General features: G+C 50.1%; 1 protein-coding gene across 2 annotated transcripts in view; it reads left to right on the plus strand.

Annotated features, from left to right (window-relative positions):
- The window catches only part of SH3PXD2B (SH3 and PX domains 2B), a 66,031-nt gene extending 48,980 nt beyond the window's left edge, over positions 1-17,051 (plus strand). Inside the window, exons 6-15 of one of the 2 annotated variants that reach the window (XM_048961121.1) lie at positions 182-207; positions 580-615; positions 5,620-5,754; positions 7,228-7,332; positions 8,020-8,103; positions 9,476-9,593; positions 10,783-11,009; positions 11,228-11,277; positions 11,930-12,055; positions 12,940-17,051. In XM_048961121.1, coding sequence (XP_048817078.1) covers positions 182-207; positions 580-615; positions 5,620-5,754; positions 7,228-7,332; positions 8,020-8,103; positions 9,476-9,593; positions 10,783-11,009; positions 11,228-11,277; positions 11,930-12,055; positions 12,940-14,370 — 2,338 coding nt within the window. In that variant the 3' untranslated portion in view covers positions 14,371-17,051. The remainder of the gene's footprint in view (positions 1-181; positions 208-579; positions 616-5,619; positions 5,755-7,227; positions 7,333-8,019; positions 8,104-9,475; positions 9,594-10,782; positions 11,010-11,227; positions 11,278-11,929; positions 12,056-12,939) is intronic. The other variant, XM_048961122.1, reaches the window with a different exon arrangement.
- Positions 17,052-17,123: the final 72 nt, after the last annotated feature.

Below are 17,123 nucleotides of genomic sequence, written 5' to 3' on the forward strand. Positions count from 1 at the left end.
CTCATTGAGAGGGAGAGAGGTGCAAGGCTGCTATCTGGCCTGTGGGGTTTGTTAGCTGGTGTGAGGGAGGTCAGTGACACTGCTGGGACCAGCACTGCTGTGCTCTCCTGCATAGGTTTCCTGTGGCAAACAACCCAGCTGTCCCCATCCCACTGTTGATGCTCTTCCTTCTCTTTTTCAGGGAGCCCATTGGAAAGAAGAGATCTGGTAAGCACTCCTCCCCTCTCCAGTTTCACCATCTCCTCCTTCCACCCACAGGGCCTCTCAGTACTACACAGGGGTCCAACTCCATGATGGGCACTGCTGCCAACCCCTGTGGGGCTCCCTAACATGCCAAGTCCTCTCCATGCCCCATCCCTGCCTCCTGGTGTGCTTCCAAAGAGGGAATGGCATTGAGGACATGAAGGCTGAAATTCCTTGTTGTCCCTGCAGGTGTCCCATGGAGGGATGGGGTGATGGGAAGAGCTGCAGGCACCTATCTGCTCATTCATTGAGTCATACCCGCCACTGCAGTCACCCCCGCGTTCGTGTCTCTCCTCCCCTCACACCTTGTCTCCCCTCATTTTGTTCCTCCATCAGGGTTTATCCAGAGAACGACCTCTTTCCTACAGAGAGGTAGTAACTGCCGCACGCTCCCTGGGCCTTGCTCTCGCTTTGCCTTTTGCTGCAGGACACTTGCTATGTGTGGTGGGCAAGCCCCTTGCATCAGCTGTCACATCCCTGTAGCTTTCTGTTGTGGCTGGTGGACTCAGGGTGGCAGTGGTGAGGAGGTGTGGCAGGCACAGTGCCATGTCACAGTCTCAGGAGAAGGACAGGGCTTTGTTTCCAGCCAGGTATGTGCAACTACAGAGTTACAGTGCCCTCAGGCCTAAGGAGTGTTTGAGCTGAGAGGTGACCACCATGGGGCTGCAAGTCTCCCGGTACAGCAGTGCTTTATACTTCAGGGTTGCACCAGGTTGGGACCCTTTGGGTGGCTGGGTGAATCTGGGATGCTCTGCTCCTCAGGACAGGGGCGCATCTCTGAAGGCCCCTTGGTTTTAGTGGTTATCTGAGGGCATCTTACAGCTGCAGGAGTTACTATGTGGCACCAGGACCTTTGGAAAAAGAGATCTGAGCCGTGGCTGAATGGAGATGCTGCTGAAATAGCTGTGGAAAGATTTTTGAGCTTGATAGTTGACGCTGCCTTAAGCTGTATAAGCAAACTTCACTTGCAGATGGGTGGGTTCCTCTCTAAGGCAAGAGAAAAAGAACAGGGAAGACTTGAGACTGAATACTGTCCTTCTTTTCTGTTGGATCCCTCCCTCGAGAACTGCTGCCGTCCCAACTTCTTACTGAGACAACTTGTAGGATGCATATGACAAACAGATGTTGTCTGCTCCAGTGGTGGCTCCTGGTTTTGCTCTGTTCTTCTGGGCCAGTCATAGCCAGATGATCTGACTGGCTAATGGGGCTGCCAGCCTGGTTAAAACCTTCAGACAACATCTTCTCAAACTCTGACAGCTGCAAGGTATGTCTGGCAAAGCTGGGCCTTGCGAGGGCTGCTTTAGAGCTCTCACAAGCTCTTTTGCAAGCACAGGCTGCAGTTTTCACACTAGCTTTCTCCTGCTGTGTTGGTGTGTGTTACATGGCTTTGTCAGAGGAGATGTGCTGAAGGTTTTGCTTTAAGCTGAGTTATTCCTTTCACTGCAAGCCCATGTGGAGGCAGAGAGAGGCATCTGGCTGTGGGTGGGATGAAAACAGGCTGTGCTTTTTTTTTTTCTTTCTTTTTTTTTTTTTTTCCATCTTCTCTCTTTTGATAGAGTGGAGGTAAAATACAGACATAGAATCCCTTGTCTTGGAAATGTCTCTGGTGTGATGGCTCAGTGGGAATGTCTGTTGGGTAAGGGAGGGATGTTATGTTTCCCTGTGAGAACAGTGTGTGTTTAGATCACTTCCATTAAGCAGGAGAAAAGAAGACCTGTCTAGGACTGAGGGGAAGGAAAAAATTAAATTCTGCTCTCAAAGAAACGAGTTATTTTTTTAAGGACACTGGCTGTTGGAGAAGCAGTTTTTCTACTCTTAGTGTATGGAGCTTTGTTCTGCCATCTCATTTCCAATAAGCCCATAGCAAAGTGGGCTTATGCACAGCTCTCCCTCTTGCCCTGTAGGCATGGCAGGTTGACAAGTGACACTGTGATGCTGCTGAGGGCAAAGAGAAAATGCTCTTTGGGATGCTGTTTGCTTAGCACCACTGAGAGAGAGGGAATGGAGAGTTAAGGCAATTCCCAAGCTAGATTCCTGTCCTGGCAGGACAGGGTGCAGCACTCTGACCATGGCACTGGTGTATGATTTGGCTGTGGCATATGTGCAGTAACCATCAGGGAAAGGTGTTTATGTGCAGTAACACTGCCACAAGCTGATGCTTTGTGCCAGATGCGTTCAGAGTCTCCTCTCACTGTTCCATGTTTTCTGGCAGAAGAAACAGAATTTGGTTCTATTACTGTCACCTGGAATCCTCTCCTGCCTTGAGAAAGCCCCTGATGGTTCATCGGTTGCTCAAACTAGGCCTGCTTTGAGATGGCAAATAAGGAGTAAGACACAAAAAAAGGGCTCTTTTAATATAATCTCCTTGTGGAAGGGGCATCTGATAGATGCTAACAAGCAAAAATAATTGGAATTCCTTATTTCTGCAGCTCTGCCAAAGTGGGGTTCAGTTGCTCTTCTTGGAAGATCAGTGCTTCAGATCACCTGGCAGGTTTTACATGGTCTGTAGCCAAGCACTGGGTTGCAGTGAGTTGAAGTGCTGCCCGTAGCCTTCCATGGGACCAGGAGACTCAAGGGATGTGGGTGGTTATGAGAAGGCTCAGAGACAGGGACTCACCTGATGTTAGTTGGTGAGCATTATTTCCTGCTTATTCCCCACAGTCTGGAGCTTTAAAGACCAATTTGGCCACTGGTTTAGGTATGCCTGATAGTAATCAGTCCCCAGACTCATTCAAACATTTCTTTTCACTCCTTTCTGAATGCTGCAGAAGCACAGATGGAGATTCATGGGTTCATTGTGGCACTAATACAGTGCATGGAAGTCTGAGACTGTCTCAGCAGTTTTTATTTGGGTGGAGCTGCCTTAGAAGAGCTCCCATATCCCTGTCAGCCTTATTTCACATGCCTTCTTGTGTGGCCGCATCCCTTGTGCTGTGCTGTGCTGTGTTCCCACAGTGGCTTTTGGTCTGAAATTTGTTTTATCTGGGACAATAAGCACAGCTCTCATATCCTACAGCAGCCATAGGAGGACCATTCTAAAACTCCAGAGTTTCTGGCACTATTTTAGATGGTTACGTTTATCCCATTGTTATTTTAAGGAACTAAGTCTGCCCATAAATAGGATGCTTTATTGTTGACTGTATTTTTGTGGTTGAGGATGATTATGCCAGGTGAAAGCACTCCTCAAATTAACTCCTACTTCTTCCTCCAAGCTTGGTTTACCAGTTCTGTTGCTGGTTTAATAGGTACATTGGAGGATCCAGAATTGCCTGCTGAAACTACAAATAGCCTCGGAGCATTGTTTGTAATTACAGCTGGGGAGGCAGAAAGGAAAGTATTTCTCTCTTCCTGTAGCTGTTATTCTGCTCTCAGGGGCTGAGTAAATCCTCTGATCACTATAAGCACAAACCTTTAATTGAGTTAGTAAAACAGTCTCCAAATTCCTGGCTTCCTCCACTCACTTTAGGGGCCTATTTTTGTTTGGTGCCCCACCTCTGGGTTATGGCATGGAGGAAGCTTTCATTAGTGGTAACAGATCCTTTGTACTTGGTCAGCTCACCTGCAGCTCTGCAGAGAGCTGTTTATAGCAGAAGAGCGTGGACAGTTTGCCTCTTCTTCCTTTAATGAGTGTCCTGAAAAAAGACATTGTTCATTTAAATGTTGGTTGTGGTCATTCTTACTCAGAACCAGTTTGAGAGGTGGTGACCTGAGGGAGCAGAGGGTTCCAGCGCTGCTGTTAGATCCTGTCCATCTCTACTCATCCCTCTTGCTCTGCTCATTGCAGGATTGTGCCCTGCAATACGTTTCACAATAGGAAAGATCTCTGAGCTCTTACGTAATGGGGAAGCCACTGAGTCCTCTTGTAGTGCAGTAACGTAGAAATGTCTTCCTGATTTGTTTTGCCTTTATATCCTAAGGGAACGCCACTCTTTGTATCACTGCTTTCTGGCACCCTCCTGAGCTCAGGAGGTCATTGATGCATCTGCCATGCCCTGGCAGCCAGAGAGCAGCGGTGATTTCCGCAGCTGGAGGCCCCTACAGCCCCAGTAAGGGTGACTTAACAGCTACGCTCAGGTGTGTGAGTCTTTTGTGTCACTTGCACTATAATAATTAATACTGTTCTATTTCCAAAGCACTTGGCAAATACTAATTAATTTTTACTGCACCTGGGAGAATTGGGCAATAGAACAGTATCCTCAACTGGCAGGCTGTGAAGCTGCCAGGCAAAGTGTTGCGCTGGAGGCTTGGGACAGCAGGGAGAAGAGTACAGGCACTTCTGACACCTTTTTGCTCCTCAGAGGTTTTTGCGGGCAGACAGGCAAGTGCTGCCTGTGCTGAGTAACCAAGTGACTTGGTGCAAGGCTGAGCCCAGGGGAATGCCCTCTGTGGTGGGACTGAGGGGTCTGAATTCAGTGCTGAGCATCTGTAGGTCTGCAGAGCTCTGGGTTGCTTTGTGATCTCCCTGCACGTGGTGTCACAGCAAACGTCTGTGTGCTTGTGGGAGTGGGGGAGTTTTGCTGCATGCAGAGAGATGAACTTAAGGGCACGTTTCTAAAGCAGAGATCGATTTGACTTGAAAGCTCTGTTCTTCCTTGGTAAGTGGTGCCAAGAAAATGGGGTGGATCCATATACAGAGCACTCTCCTAAATAAAAACGTGCTTGGAAGGTATAAATGATGATGGCCTTCTTGTGCCCAGCAGGTGCCTCCTGGTCCACTGGTGCAGTGCTGGCTGGCCCCTCACCTTAGCCTGCAGTGCCACCTTCAGCCTGGCCAGCTCAGCACAGCCAGCCAGGGCTCCCTGGCTGCTTCCACCCCTGTCAGATGTCAGGCCCCTTGCTGGCGCAGGGCACACTCTGCTTTCTGTGTATCCTGTCTGTCTGGTCCTACTGGGGCATTTCTTCTCAGTGGACATGAAATTGGGATCTTCTGCAGGAGCTGAGCAGCATTAGTAGAACAAAGAGCCAAGACAGCGAACTGCTGGCAATCTGTGAGAAGGGCAGCGATGGGGCTGCTGTTGTACCCTGCAGATGCCCTTCTGCCTGGGTGTGCAGGTGTTCAGCCAGGAGCAGCAGAACTCTGTGCAGGCTGTGTGTGCTGGGCTGGGTCAGAGCAGGTTCGTGTGCTGGTCTCGTGGTGGTGGTGGGCTCACTTGGATGGCTCTGAGCAGGAGGTGGGAGCAAGTGCAGGGCCTCACCTGGCTGTACCTGTCTCACCTGGCTGCTGGTTTGGTCCCTCTCCTCCTCACTCTGCCCAAGCCTCTGGCTCACATCTCTCACGCTGGGGTGCCCAGGGTGTCCCGGAGCTGCTTGGGAGCAGTGCTCTCAGGAACTGCTGCTGACCTCGGCACGCGGCTGGGTTCTTGTCCCCCTGTGCAGGAGCTGACTCTGCCTCGGTCGATCCCTTGGTGCTGGAGCAGTATGTCGTGGTGGCCAACTACCAGAAGCAGGAGAGCTCCGAGATCAGCTTATGCGTGGGCCAGTTGGTGGATATCATTGAGAAGAACGAATCAGGTACAGAGAGCCAGGCTTGGCAGAAAGCTGCAGGTCTGCTCTGCACCTCAGAGCAGGGACAGGAATAGCAATCCTGTACTGTTGGTGTCTTTAATAGGAAGGGAAGCAAAACAGCCCCAGGGCACCTCAAAGGGATGTCCTTGGATGGTCAGCTTAAGTAGAATGTGAAGGAAGCTTCAGTCTGCAGGATTTCAGCATGAGTGTGGACAGAACTTAAGGATTCTCTCTGAAGGAAGGGTCTGATTACCTGCTGTGCTGAGCACTAGGTGCCATCCATCTTCTACACTCTCACTTTATGCTTCTTTGTGCTGAGAATTGTGGCTGATGGGTCCTGTGGCCAAAAGGCAGTCCCAGGGCTGGCGGGCTGGTTTTGCAGATGTGTGGACACTGGCTGTGGAAGACTCACTGTGCAGCTTCAGTTCCTGCCCCTCCAAAAGAAAGCTGTGCAGTGCTCAGCCACTCAGCCCTGTGCTTGCTACAGCTTCAGCAGGCTCTTACCCTCTGCAGAGGGAAGGTATTATGTTATGGGTCCACCTTGTGGAGTTCATTGAAAAGGGGAATTTATTCCCTGAAGTGAATACAAGTTGCTGAGGGAGTTTAAAGGTAAATTATGAAAATAGATTTTAAAATTCCTGAAACCTCATCCCGAGAGAATTAATTGAACCAGCAGCTTTTTGAGAATGAGAAAAATAAAAGCAACCCTAAAGCAACTGAAACCTATTAGCACAGCCAATTGAACAGGTATGGCAAATCATTTATTTATGAAATGTCAGCTCTGATTTTCCTTTCCATGCAGGTAGCTGCTGCTTCCCTCCCTGACAATCTAGTTGTCTTTCTAAATGGCTCACTGGTGGTATTCTGAGAATAATGCTTGGTTGTAATTTTTTCCCTCTGAAGACACAGCTTGTGCTTTTCATAACCGAGGAGCATGAATTCATTTTGATCGGACACGCAGGGTGGCCCAGGATTGCTATGGCCTCTGTGGAGCTGGCCAGGTTTCCACTGGGAGAGCTCATGTTTGAATCCTGCATTTGCTCTTAGCTTTTAAAATTTGCTGTTTCCACAAATGTAAAGAAGGCGAGAGCACAGCAGGAGTCAGTTATCGATTTGCAGACAGTGTATTCATCTCTGCTAATTAGACTAGGCTTGCTGACCCATGCTGAGGGAAAGTGAACCATGAAGGAAAAAAAAAATAAAAGGAAAGCAAATGAGGTGGCTGGAGTCATTCAGCTCTCAGAGTCTGTCCTGATTTTTGTGGCTGTGGGGAGGGAACCATACAGGTAGATATCGTAACGCTGCAACTCTCCCTTGCTGCTCCCTTTCAGGTAGCACATGGCTCTTTTGCTTTGGAGTGATCTCAGCCTCTCATGTGGTAGCACAAGGGGACAGAGCCCCCCAGACTCAAGGTTGGTAGGAAGGGAAGTGGCTTTAGGTTGATGTCCTTGGCTGAGCCAGCTGCTCTTTTCTTCCTAGGCTGGTGGTTTGTGAGCACATCAGAGGAGCAAGGCTGGGTGCCAGCGACCTGCCTGGAGGCCCAGGATGGTGTCCAGGATGAGCTCTCAATGCAGCCTGATGAAGGTAAGATGTGACTAGAGACAACAGTCCCAGCTTCTGTCCGATATGCCGAGTGGCTTGCAGGACTGTGTAGTTCTGTCTGGCCTAGTGAGGAGAAGAGCCCTGGGAAGGACAAAGCCACAAGTGCTGCAGTTACATGTGCCCTTAACGGTCCTACCTATGCAGTGCTGTACCAGGGGTGAGGCTGGTGGATATTGGCAGTGTAACTGCTGCCTTTTCTGTTCCCCCAGAGGAGCTGAAGGTGCCTCCTGCAGGGAAGACCCAGTCCTGCCATCACATCTCCTTTACTCCCAGGGAGCACTGGAGGAGCAACCAAGCTCCTAGGGCAATTCCTGTGTCTTCTAATCTCATGCAGAAAGCAAGAGTATGCATGAGCTCATGTTGTGAGAATAGTGAAGTTGCAGCTTTTCTGTACAATAAAACTGTATACAGTAAATCCAAAACACCTCTGGAGAACACATCCTTCCTTCTGATCGCTGTATGCTCAGAGCAGTGCTGTAGTTTGCTCAGCCCGTTGCCTAGGGAGGTAAAGGTGGGAGGGGGGTCCAAAATGGGGAGGGCCCTTGGCGGGGTCCCAGTGGGTACAGTCTCAGCCTCTCTCTGGTGTCAGCCCTGTCTGCTCTTAGACCTGAAGTGCTGCCTCCTTACGTCCTCTCTTATCCTCCTGCTTCCCCGACATGCTCTCCCCAGTCCCATGGAGATACTGGTCTCTACCCAGGCATGTTGGCCGCCGTCGGACTCTTGGGGACTTGTACACAAGTGGATGGGGTCAAGGTGGACTTTGTAGAGATGTGTTTGACTGCCTTTGTTTTGTGCTTGGTGCTTTGTTGTGTGCATGTTTGATTGCTTTGCATGTGATGAACTTTGCTTGTGTCATTGCTTGGTACATGCTGTATGTGCTCTTCAACCTTCTGTCAGGCCCATTCATGTCCACTTCTCTTTCCTCTGCCAGCTATTCCCTCTAACATTTTTAGACTTGTTTTGGGTATGCAGGCTGGAGTTTCTACTTTCTCCCAACACATTTATGCAGATTTCTTGCAAGTGCTGCCTTAGGCCCTGCATGAGCCCTTTCATTTGCACAAAGTGGGTGGGGAATGAAGTCTTCCTACAGCTTTGCTCTTCTGAGAAGACAAAGACATGAAGTCTGTGTAGCGGGGATATAAGAATGTCCAGAGGTATGGGTTTTGGAGATGGTGTAAAGGGCATTTTGTGAAAAGTCTATTGTAGCACTGCTTAAGCACGGAATTGCAAGCTTTCCTGGATTTAATCCAGAAATTATAGGACCAAATGAGGGAGAAGAGTAGACGGATAAACCATTTTGTCTGACAAGCTGCCCATGTGGCTGTTAGGATATTTACCCTTCCCCTTGAAGGGCAGAGCATCAGTGTCCCTGCTCACTGTTGTTTCATCCAGCAGACAGTCCAGGCCTATTATGTGGTTTTGAGTAATCTCTGGAGGAACATGACTGCTGAATAGGGAAATTCATGTAGACTTGCTGTCATAGAGCAGCTGGAGAGCAGCTATGTCTGAGAGCACAACTGTATGTGTTGGGGTTGCTTCCTCAGGTCTCTGGAATTCCTTTCCCTGTATAGCAGAGTTTTTTTTCAGAGAAATCTGAACTGAAATGGATGGATACAAGGGCAGATAGAGGGAGAGCTATTGTATAAATCAAGATAAAAGGAGCTTCATGTATATAGTCCATGCTGAGGAGAGTGTTAATTGCTTTGTTTCCAAACATGGTGGCTAGTACTGGAAGAACTGTATGTGTAAAAGGGTGAAGGGCCAGCCATCCAGTTTGGATGTCTTTTCTAGCCCCTGGAGGGGTATGTTTTCAGGAACAGTAGGTATTTGAGAGAGTGAAGGCAAAAAGCAACTGGAAGGGAAAGCTTGAGCAATGTATGAAAGGAAAAGAAGGGGCGTTCTGTGCCTCCTCAGGCTGTCAGCGGGGAAAGTCACAAAGCTTGTGTTTCAAAATGCATCCATGTTTCTTTTGACACTGACATTTATCTTCCAAATGGTTGTGTATCTTTATGTGTTTGCACCTTTGTTACAAGAATTACTGTTCATAGAAAGCACGTAACCACTGTTCAATAGAGTTCAGCTTTCTGTAGAATTTATCTGTGAAACTGCATTTTCTTTCCAACAGAGGAGAAGTACACAGTTATTTACCCATATACCGCCAGAGACCAGGACGAAATGAACCTGGACAAAGGAGCAGTGGTGGTGGTGATCCAGAAGAACCTGGAGGGCTGGTGGAAAATCAGGTGCTGTCCCTGCCTCTTGCACTTCGCTGACAATGCAGGCTATGCAAAGCAGAGACCCATGGTACCATCCAAGGGCAAGTGTAGGGCATCAGAGAGGGCAGAGGAGCAGAACTCATTTCTCTCCATCCCTACGTATCAAAGTTAACTGAAATTCAGGGCTTCAGCCAAGCGTAGTTGTGGTTAAACATCTTTAAAATCCCCTAGTGCCCTGTGCTGAGGAAGTGGACTGCATCACAGCATCACATGCCCCAGCAGCTTGAAAGGAAGCGGTAGAAGGGCATTAATGTTACATCATGTCTTACTGACAGGAAAAGCAGCGAGTGTCCTGGAACCAGGCTGGATCCTCTGGCTGTGTTAGGAGGTTTCTGTGGAGAAGAGCCATCCTCTGGGCCAGGTCTCTGTGTACAGGGTGTGCTGAGGCCAAACACTCCCAGTCATCCTAAGCTGATACTTGTTTTCTCCTGGAAGCTCATTTTCACTTCTCTGTGATCTCACAAACAGCTGGACTTGAACAGGGTGGGAACACGTGCCACCATTTTCTTAACCTTATGCTGAACCTGTGGTATTGGCAGCAGCAAAGGCCCAGAAAAATGTCCATTGACTTTTTGAGCACAGGAGAGCTGCCACGAGAGCTCTAAAGGCAATTACAAGCTCAGGAGCCTGTGCCATCTGAGCACAGTGCCTGTAGCTCAGCCAACAGGAGAGCCTCTGATGCTGGCGCAAGACCCTTGAGCATAGCAGGAAAGCTCTGAGGATGTGGTTTTTCAATCAGGTCATGGACTGGTTTTTCTCCTAAAAAGTGCAGATGTAGAGCAGGGAATGGATCCAGGCTGTGCTCCATCCAGAGAACAGGTACATCAATCCTAGCAGCAGAACCCTCTGGTTTTCCCCTTTGTTTCCCCCACCAGTGCATTTCATTCCTGAACTGGTTCCATTGCTGAGATGAACTCAGGCTTCATGCTGCTCTCAGCCCTCTGGCTGCAGTCAGTTATTGCTGCGGCTCTCCAGGTGCCCAGAGGACGCAGAGCCTGATTCTGAGCAAGTTCATTTTGCCCAGGTCATTGCTTGTGCCACGCTGACTCTGGGACGTGTGGTGACCCTGTGTTGCTGCAGTGCAGTGGGTTGCTCCGTTTGCAGACTTGTGGTGGCACTGTGACTCCATGCAGTGACACTGCCATTGTCACCACAGGTACCAGGGCCAAGAAGGCTGGGCTCCTGCCTCCTATCTCAAGAAAGGGAATGGAGAGATGTTCTCACAGAAGCTGGGGTCTGGCTCCTCCACTCATTCCTGTGCCTTGGATCTGGATGGCATCTCCCGGCAGCAGGTTGTCACCAGCCGAGAGAAGGATGGGCTCGCTGGCCAGAGGGATGGGAGGTTTGACAACCGTCCCCTGCCCAACGCTGACATCCGCCGCAGTAAGTGGTGGGTTGGGAGGACGCTGGTGGTGGCTGGGTGTCAGTGCAGCCTTTCCTGCATGCTTCCAGGCAGCACAGCACAAAAAGGGGGCAGAAAGCTCTGCAGGTAGGTCTCGAGGTGGCACCGCCTTTCTGTTGTGTTTTTCACTCCCCTTCTGGAAAATCTTATGGAACCAAAAACTAGACCCTCAACAGCATCTGAAATCCTTCCTCCACAGAGTCACCGAAGATGAGGCAGAGACCCCCTCCTCGCAGAGATCTCACTATAGTAAGTGTATTCTGAGCCCTCCCAGAGGCTTGGAGACCCAAAGAGGGGGGAGGTATCAGATATGATGCCTGATTCTTGATTATTATTCTTATTTTTTTTTTTAAGCATCTGCTTACTGTTAAAGTCATCACTGGGGAGGGAATACTGGGATAGGCAGTCCCTGCTTGGGACCAGTGCAGCTATCCCTACATCCCACTTGCCAGCTGACATAGAAGAGCAGTAATGGGAAAGGGAACTGGAGAGAAATGTGAAAAGGGGACATTGGTCACTGGCTACTCTTTGCTTGGGGTGGACTCTGCTCTTAGTGGGGGCTAGAGCATGCATGCTGTCTTTCTTTTGTCTTAAGTCCTAAATTGTATTTGGGTAAAACTTTGGTCGGTCTGTCCTGCAAGGCTAGTTTGCCAGTGCGATGTAGCAAACTGTCTCTCTCCTTCTGGACAGAGTAATTCTGCTGTCAGTAACAGCTATGGGCAGTTTTCTGATTATCCTGAAAGCATTTTGCTGCTTTGTGTTGATGAGGATGCTGCATGGACTGAGCTGATCTCCTTGGTGTGCTTGGGCTACCTGGTTGTTCTGCAGGCTGTTGGTCTGTGCACGCGTTATGTTGCACCTTCTGTAGAAACATGCTGATGGGTTTTCTTTATTTTCATAGCCACGTGGTTTGAACCTGCCTAAACCTCCTGTCCCTCCTCAAGTGGAAGAGGAATATTACACCATTGCTGACTTCCAGACCACCATCCCTGATGGCATCAGCTTCCAGGCAGGAATGAAAGTAGAGGTGAGTCTGTCCCTGCGCTCTTTGCATCTTCACTTCCTAATTTCCATTGCTCTGGGACCTCTTTCAGGCAGGAGCTCCCTTTCCAGGCAGGAAATGCCACAGTGTTCTGGGTGTTTGTGATCACCTCTGGACATAACATCACAGACTGTCGTCCAGCAGGAGAGAAACCTGTAAGAGCTTGTGAGACTTTACAATCCCTGGTGTTCTTGTGGCCTTCTGTCCCCTGAGTATGGTGTTATCTGAGCTCATGGAAAGTAAGACTGCATGACAAATAGAGTTATAGGTGACATTCTTTTTCGTACTTAAGCCAAATATAATACTAAAAGCCCAGAACTGCTTACTTGGCACAGCTGGTTTTGCTCACAGAATCCCTGTTGTAGATGTGATTTTTGTTTTTTCAGACTGTATACACTGTGCCTTTCCTATGGGGATTTTTCCTGTATGGCTGCCCCACTTTGCTCATCCCATGTCCCGGTCCCACTTCAGCAGTACACTGAAACCAGCCAGCTGCTGATCAGCGCAGTGACATGGGGTTGATCATTCCAACAGTGCCGCACAGTGGCCACTGCCTGCACTCAGCATCCCAGCTGTGTCTGCTGCAGCATCTTTGGCGTGGCTATTTTGTTCCTCAGTCATGCACGTCCCTTAGCAGGATTCCCTCCTTTTTGGATACCAGTCTTGTGCTTTTCATGCTGAGCTGAGCATGCAGTTGGAAAAATGTTGTTTTCTGGATTTTCACATGGTTATATTGTATTTAGATATCAAGTTAGGGAGGCAGAAGCCTCAAATTCATGAGTCACTATGATGTTATTTCAGAGATACCAAGCATCCCCTTTTTTGCAGAGTACATGAGTGCACGACTGAGGTCTCCTTTCCTCCTGCAGGTTATCGAGAAGAACCTGAGTGGCTGGTGGTACATTCAGATTGAGGAGAAGGAAGGCTGGGCCCCTGCTACGTTTATTGATAAATACAAGAAAACCAGCAACGCGTCCAGGCCGAACTTCCTGGCTCCGCTGCCCAGTGAGATGGCCCAGCTCCGGCTGGGGGATGCTGCAGCAGAAAGCAGTGCCACAGAGGAAGCAACAGGACCATGCAGGCCTCTGCCGGAGGCTCCTCCAAATGGCATGGACTGTGGTACAAAGTGGGCCAAGGACTGCAAGGGGAAGGAGGCTACTGAGAGCGGGGACCTGGCCTTCACTTGTGGCTATGAGGAGATCTCAGACCGGGATGTGGAAGAGAAGCCCAGCCTGCCACCCAGGAAGGAGTCCATCATTAAGTCAGAAGGCGAGTTGCTGGAGAGGCAGAGGCCTCCCCCCAAACCTCCAGGCATGATTTTGCCAATGATCCCCCCGAAGCAGTCAGCAGCCCCAAAAGACAGCAAGAAGCCTGAGCTGAAACCTGAGAAGAGCAAACTCTTCCAGCTGAAGAATGAAATGGGGCTGGAATGCGGACACAAGGTGTCAGCCAAGGAGGTGAAAAAGCCAAACCTCCGGCCCATTGTCAAGCCAACCAAGCCAAAAGCTGAGCCTGCAGAGGACAAGCCTGAGCCGATCACTCAGAACCCCTTCTTGAAGTCAAGACCTCAGATCAAGCCCAAACCCCCCACAGCCCCTCGGACTGACCCTCCTCCAGCTGATGACAAACTGGACATTTGCAGCCTGCGGAGCAAGCTGAGACCTGCCAAGTGCCCAGAGAAACCCCCTGAGCAGGACACCGCCGCCAGCGAAAGCTCCTGCAGTAACCCTGCAGTTGCCCCAGAGGCTTCTGGAAGGTTTCAGGAGCGACCAAGCATAGAGAGCAAAGCCCTTCCCAAATGCCCCCCAGGCCCAGCTGTTGCCCTGGCTGCCCGAGAGCCCGCACCGCAGCGCCCGGTTGTGCCGCCCCGCCGGCCTCCGCCACCCAAGAAAACGACGTCTCCTGTTGCTGGCCCCGCGCCTGAAGCCAGGGCATCTCCACTGCCAGGGAGGCCCATGCTGGTTCCCCCCAAAGCCAGGCCCTTCCTGTCTGCTGCCATCCAAGACGAAGCCAAAGCGAAAAGCAGCATAGGTCCAAAGGTAATATCCAAAGGGGTGGAGAGAGGGGAAGGAAAGGAGAGGACGTCAGCCCCCTTCTCCAACCCAGATGTCTCCAAGGAAGCTCTCTACGTGGCAGTGGCGGATTTTGAGGGTGACGAGGAGACCAACAGCTTTAGAGAAGGGACTTTGTTTGAAGTGCGTGAGAAGAACAGCAGCGGCTGGTGGTTCTGCAAGGTCCTGACTGGGGGGCCCTGCTGGGAGGGCTGGATCCCTTCCAACTACCTGCGGAAGAAGCCATAGCCTGTCCTGTTTACACGGTTGGAGGTTCCCTGTTCTCCCACCTATTTAATTAGAGTCTTAATTTATAGTTTTCCGTAAGGCTGGCTTTAAAAAATAATAATTGAAATCCCATACATTCCAGCTGATGCCCCTCTCCTGCCCCGAGCTCCTGCTCTCTCTTGGCCTGGCATAGCAGCCCTACATGTGGGGTACAGTGGCCAGCACAGTTCTCCATGCTGGGGAGAGCCTTGGTAGATGGGTTTTGCCACCTGTACAGGGAATTCAAGAAGCAGCAGCAGCCAGGGAGAGAAATGCAGCTTGGTTTGGTATCAGTGAAGGAAATGTGGCCTCATGGATGGATTTGCTTTTCAGTGAGGCTCAGGGTCATGATTGAATGTTGTATGTGGTATTGCTTAATCCAAGCGTGTAGCAGTCGTACAAGAGATGTGGCAAATGGGGGGGGGACTGTTGCTCAGAATGGTCTGTCCCCATAGCCCTGTGTGCATTTGCAGACATGAATACACGCTGGAGGCACTCTGGGCTCTGCCTTGCTTTCCCCTGCACATGCATTGGACAGTCCCATGGTCTCTCCCCATTCCACAATGACAAGTGTTAACTTAAACATCCTCCTGGTGGGAAAAAAAGAAGGAAAAAGAAAAGAAAAAAATGCGCATGAACACATAAAGCAAGTCCTCTGGAGACTGTACCTTGCCATGTTACAGCCAAACAACAAGAGGTGTTTTGCTTCGGTAGCTGAAGAATACTATGCAACACACAGAGGACCATGGTGACCCCAGAATCCCTGGAAAGAGGATGTTTTATTTCCCTTCTGACACAGACTGGACTGCCTGTTGGACTAATAGGGGACTGCCTGTTCCCATGACCCACTGAGCTTCCCAGGGCTGGCAGGCAGCAGCCAGGTGGGTCTTCCAGTAGGTGCTGATCTTATCAAGTGCAATCCGGAATGTGGGAGCTCAGCTACTCATCGCATCCAGTTGTGAGGTGTGGCTGGTGCTCAGGTGCTCCCTCCTTTGTCACCCTAGCTTTCTGTTCTCCTGTCCACAAGTGCTTTCAGCTCACCCTGTGTGTTGGTTGGCTCTGGGGGCATCAGATCAAACAGAGTGGGTTTTATTTCCACACTGGCACTGCTGCCTGCTGGGCCTGATCCTGCTGGCGGTGGTGTGTGTCCCAGGGGGAGGATGAAAGTGATCTGCTTGGCTGCCTCTTTATGCCATTTTCTTCTCTTGCAGATTCAGAGCCACGTTTCTTTCTTTAGAAGAGCTTCATGCCCTTTGCTTTGGTGGGTTTGTGGTTGACCAAGCCTATGTGCCCTTGTTATTCTAATTGCAAGGGGAAGTGCTGCAGATGCAGCTCTGCAGCCACATTGTTTGGCTGCTGAAAACAATAAATGTTCTCCTTTTAATTTGAGGTTGGTGGAATTGAAGACAGTCTGCGTGCCAGAGCCATGCTACCCCCTCCCCTGTGCACCTTCTGCCTTCCTATATCCTATGCTTTCTGCACTGGAATTGTGGATGTAAAGATACATCTTTGTATATGCAAACTGGGCAGGGTTGCACTGGGAAGGTGATGGTTCATCCCAGCCCCACTGTAGCTATAGGGAAGCCCTCACCATTCCAGCAATGCCAGAAGCCCAAAGGTTCATTTAGGTTGCAACCTAACCCAGTAACAGATCCCTGTTAGGAGATGTTGGTGTGTTCCCTGGAGAGTTGCACAGTGGGTTGGGAAGAAATGCTGCCTTTTTTCTGCTCCAGTAAAACTCCTTTGCTGTGGCAATGAGGGGGGCCAGGCTGAGATAAGGCAAAGCAGCCCGGCTGAGCCATGTGGGACATAGGTCCCCATCCCCTCTGGCTGCTGGCAGTCACAGTGGGGTGAAAGCAGTGTGCCCTTGTCCCAGGACAGCAGATCCTTGCTCCTTCTGTGCTGAATGTCCTAACCCCTGAAATGGCTCCCCTTTCTCTGCCTCGTCATCGCCCTCACTGATCCCACTGTTCCTCACCAAGAACAATCCTCTTTCTGTTGCTTCTTTCTGTTGCTTCCAGCCTAAATGAGGGCTATTTCTGCTTTCCTCCCAGCCTGGGCCTCAGAACTCGTCCTGCTTCATTTTGCTGACACAAGTACTGTATTGGGCTCGTTGAGCACATGACAGCATCAGTCTTTTGTTTCCAAAGATCTTCCCAGCATCACAGAGGTGTCATCCTCAGTGTGACAGGGGCAGCAGGACCCTTACCCCTTCCTGCTGCTCTTCTGTCTGCAAGGGGACAGGAGCCCCAGCAGGAAGGTGCTGATGGCACGTTTGGTTCCACACAGGTGTGCCAGCCCTCTGTGCTTCCGTCTGGCGGTACCTTGTGGGTGCTGAGCCCCCGACTGCCTCGTGAGGAGGAGGAGGTTGGCCCGTGGTACTCAGGCACCTCAGCGGGGGGATGGGGGGAGCTGGGGGGGAGGGCTGGAGGCGCCAGCTCAGTCTCACTCGCTCTCAGTGTGTCTGCCCAGGTCTCGCTGTACGATGTAAGCGTGTATAAATCTGCATTACTGTGGGCGGGTGGGGGTGGCAGCGGAAGATAGATGTAGCTGTGTAAATGCCGTATCTATATGTTCACCATTAGGGGTTGGGTTTTGTGGGTTGGTTTTTTTGTTGTTGATTTTTTTTTTTTTTTTTTTTTTCATTCAGTGGGGTTTGGAAGTTGTGTTTTTATTTTTTTTTTTTAATTTCAATTTTTTTTTTTTTTTTTTTTAAAGAAATAAAAAGAAACTGC

Source organism: Lagopus muta, chromosome 14 (genome assembly GCF_023343835.1).
Source record: "Lagopus muta isolate bLagMut1 chromosome 14, bLagMut1 primary, whole genome shotgun sequence".
In the NCBI taxonomy this organism is placed as follows: domain Eukaryota; kingdom Metazoa; phylum Chordata; class Aves; order Galliformes; family Phasianidae; genus Lagopus; species Lagopus muta.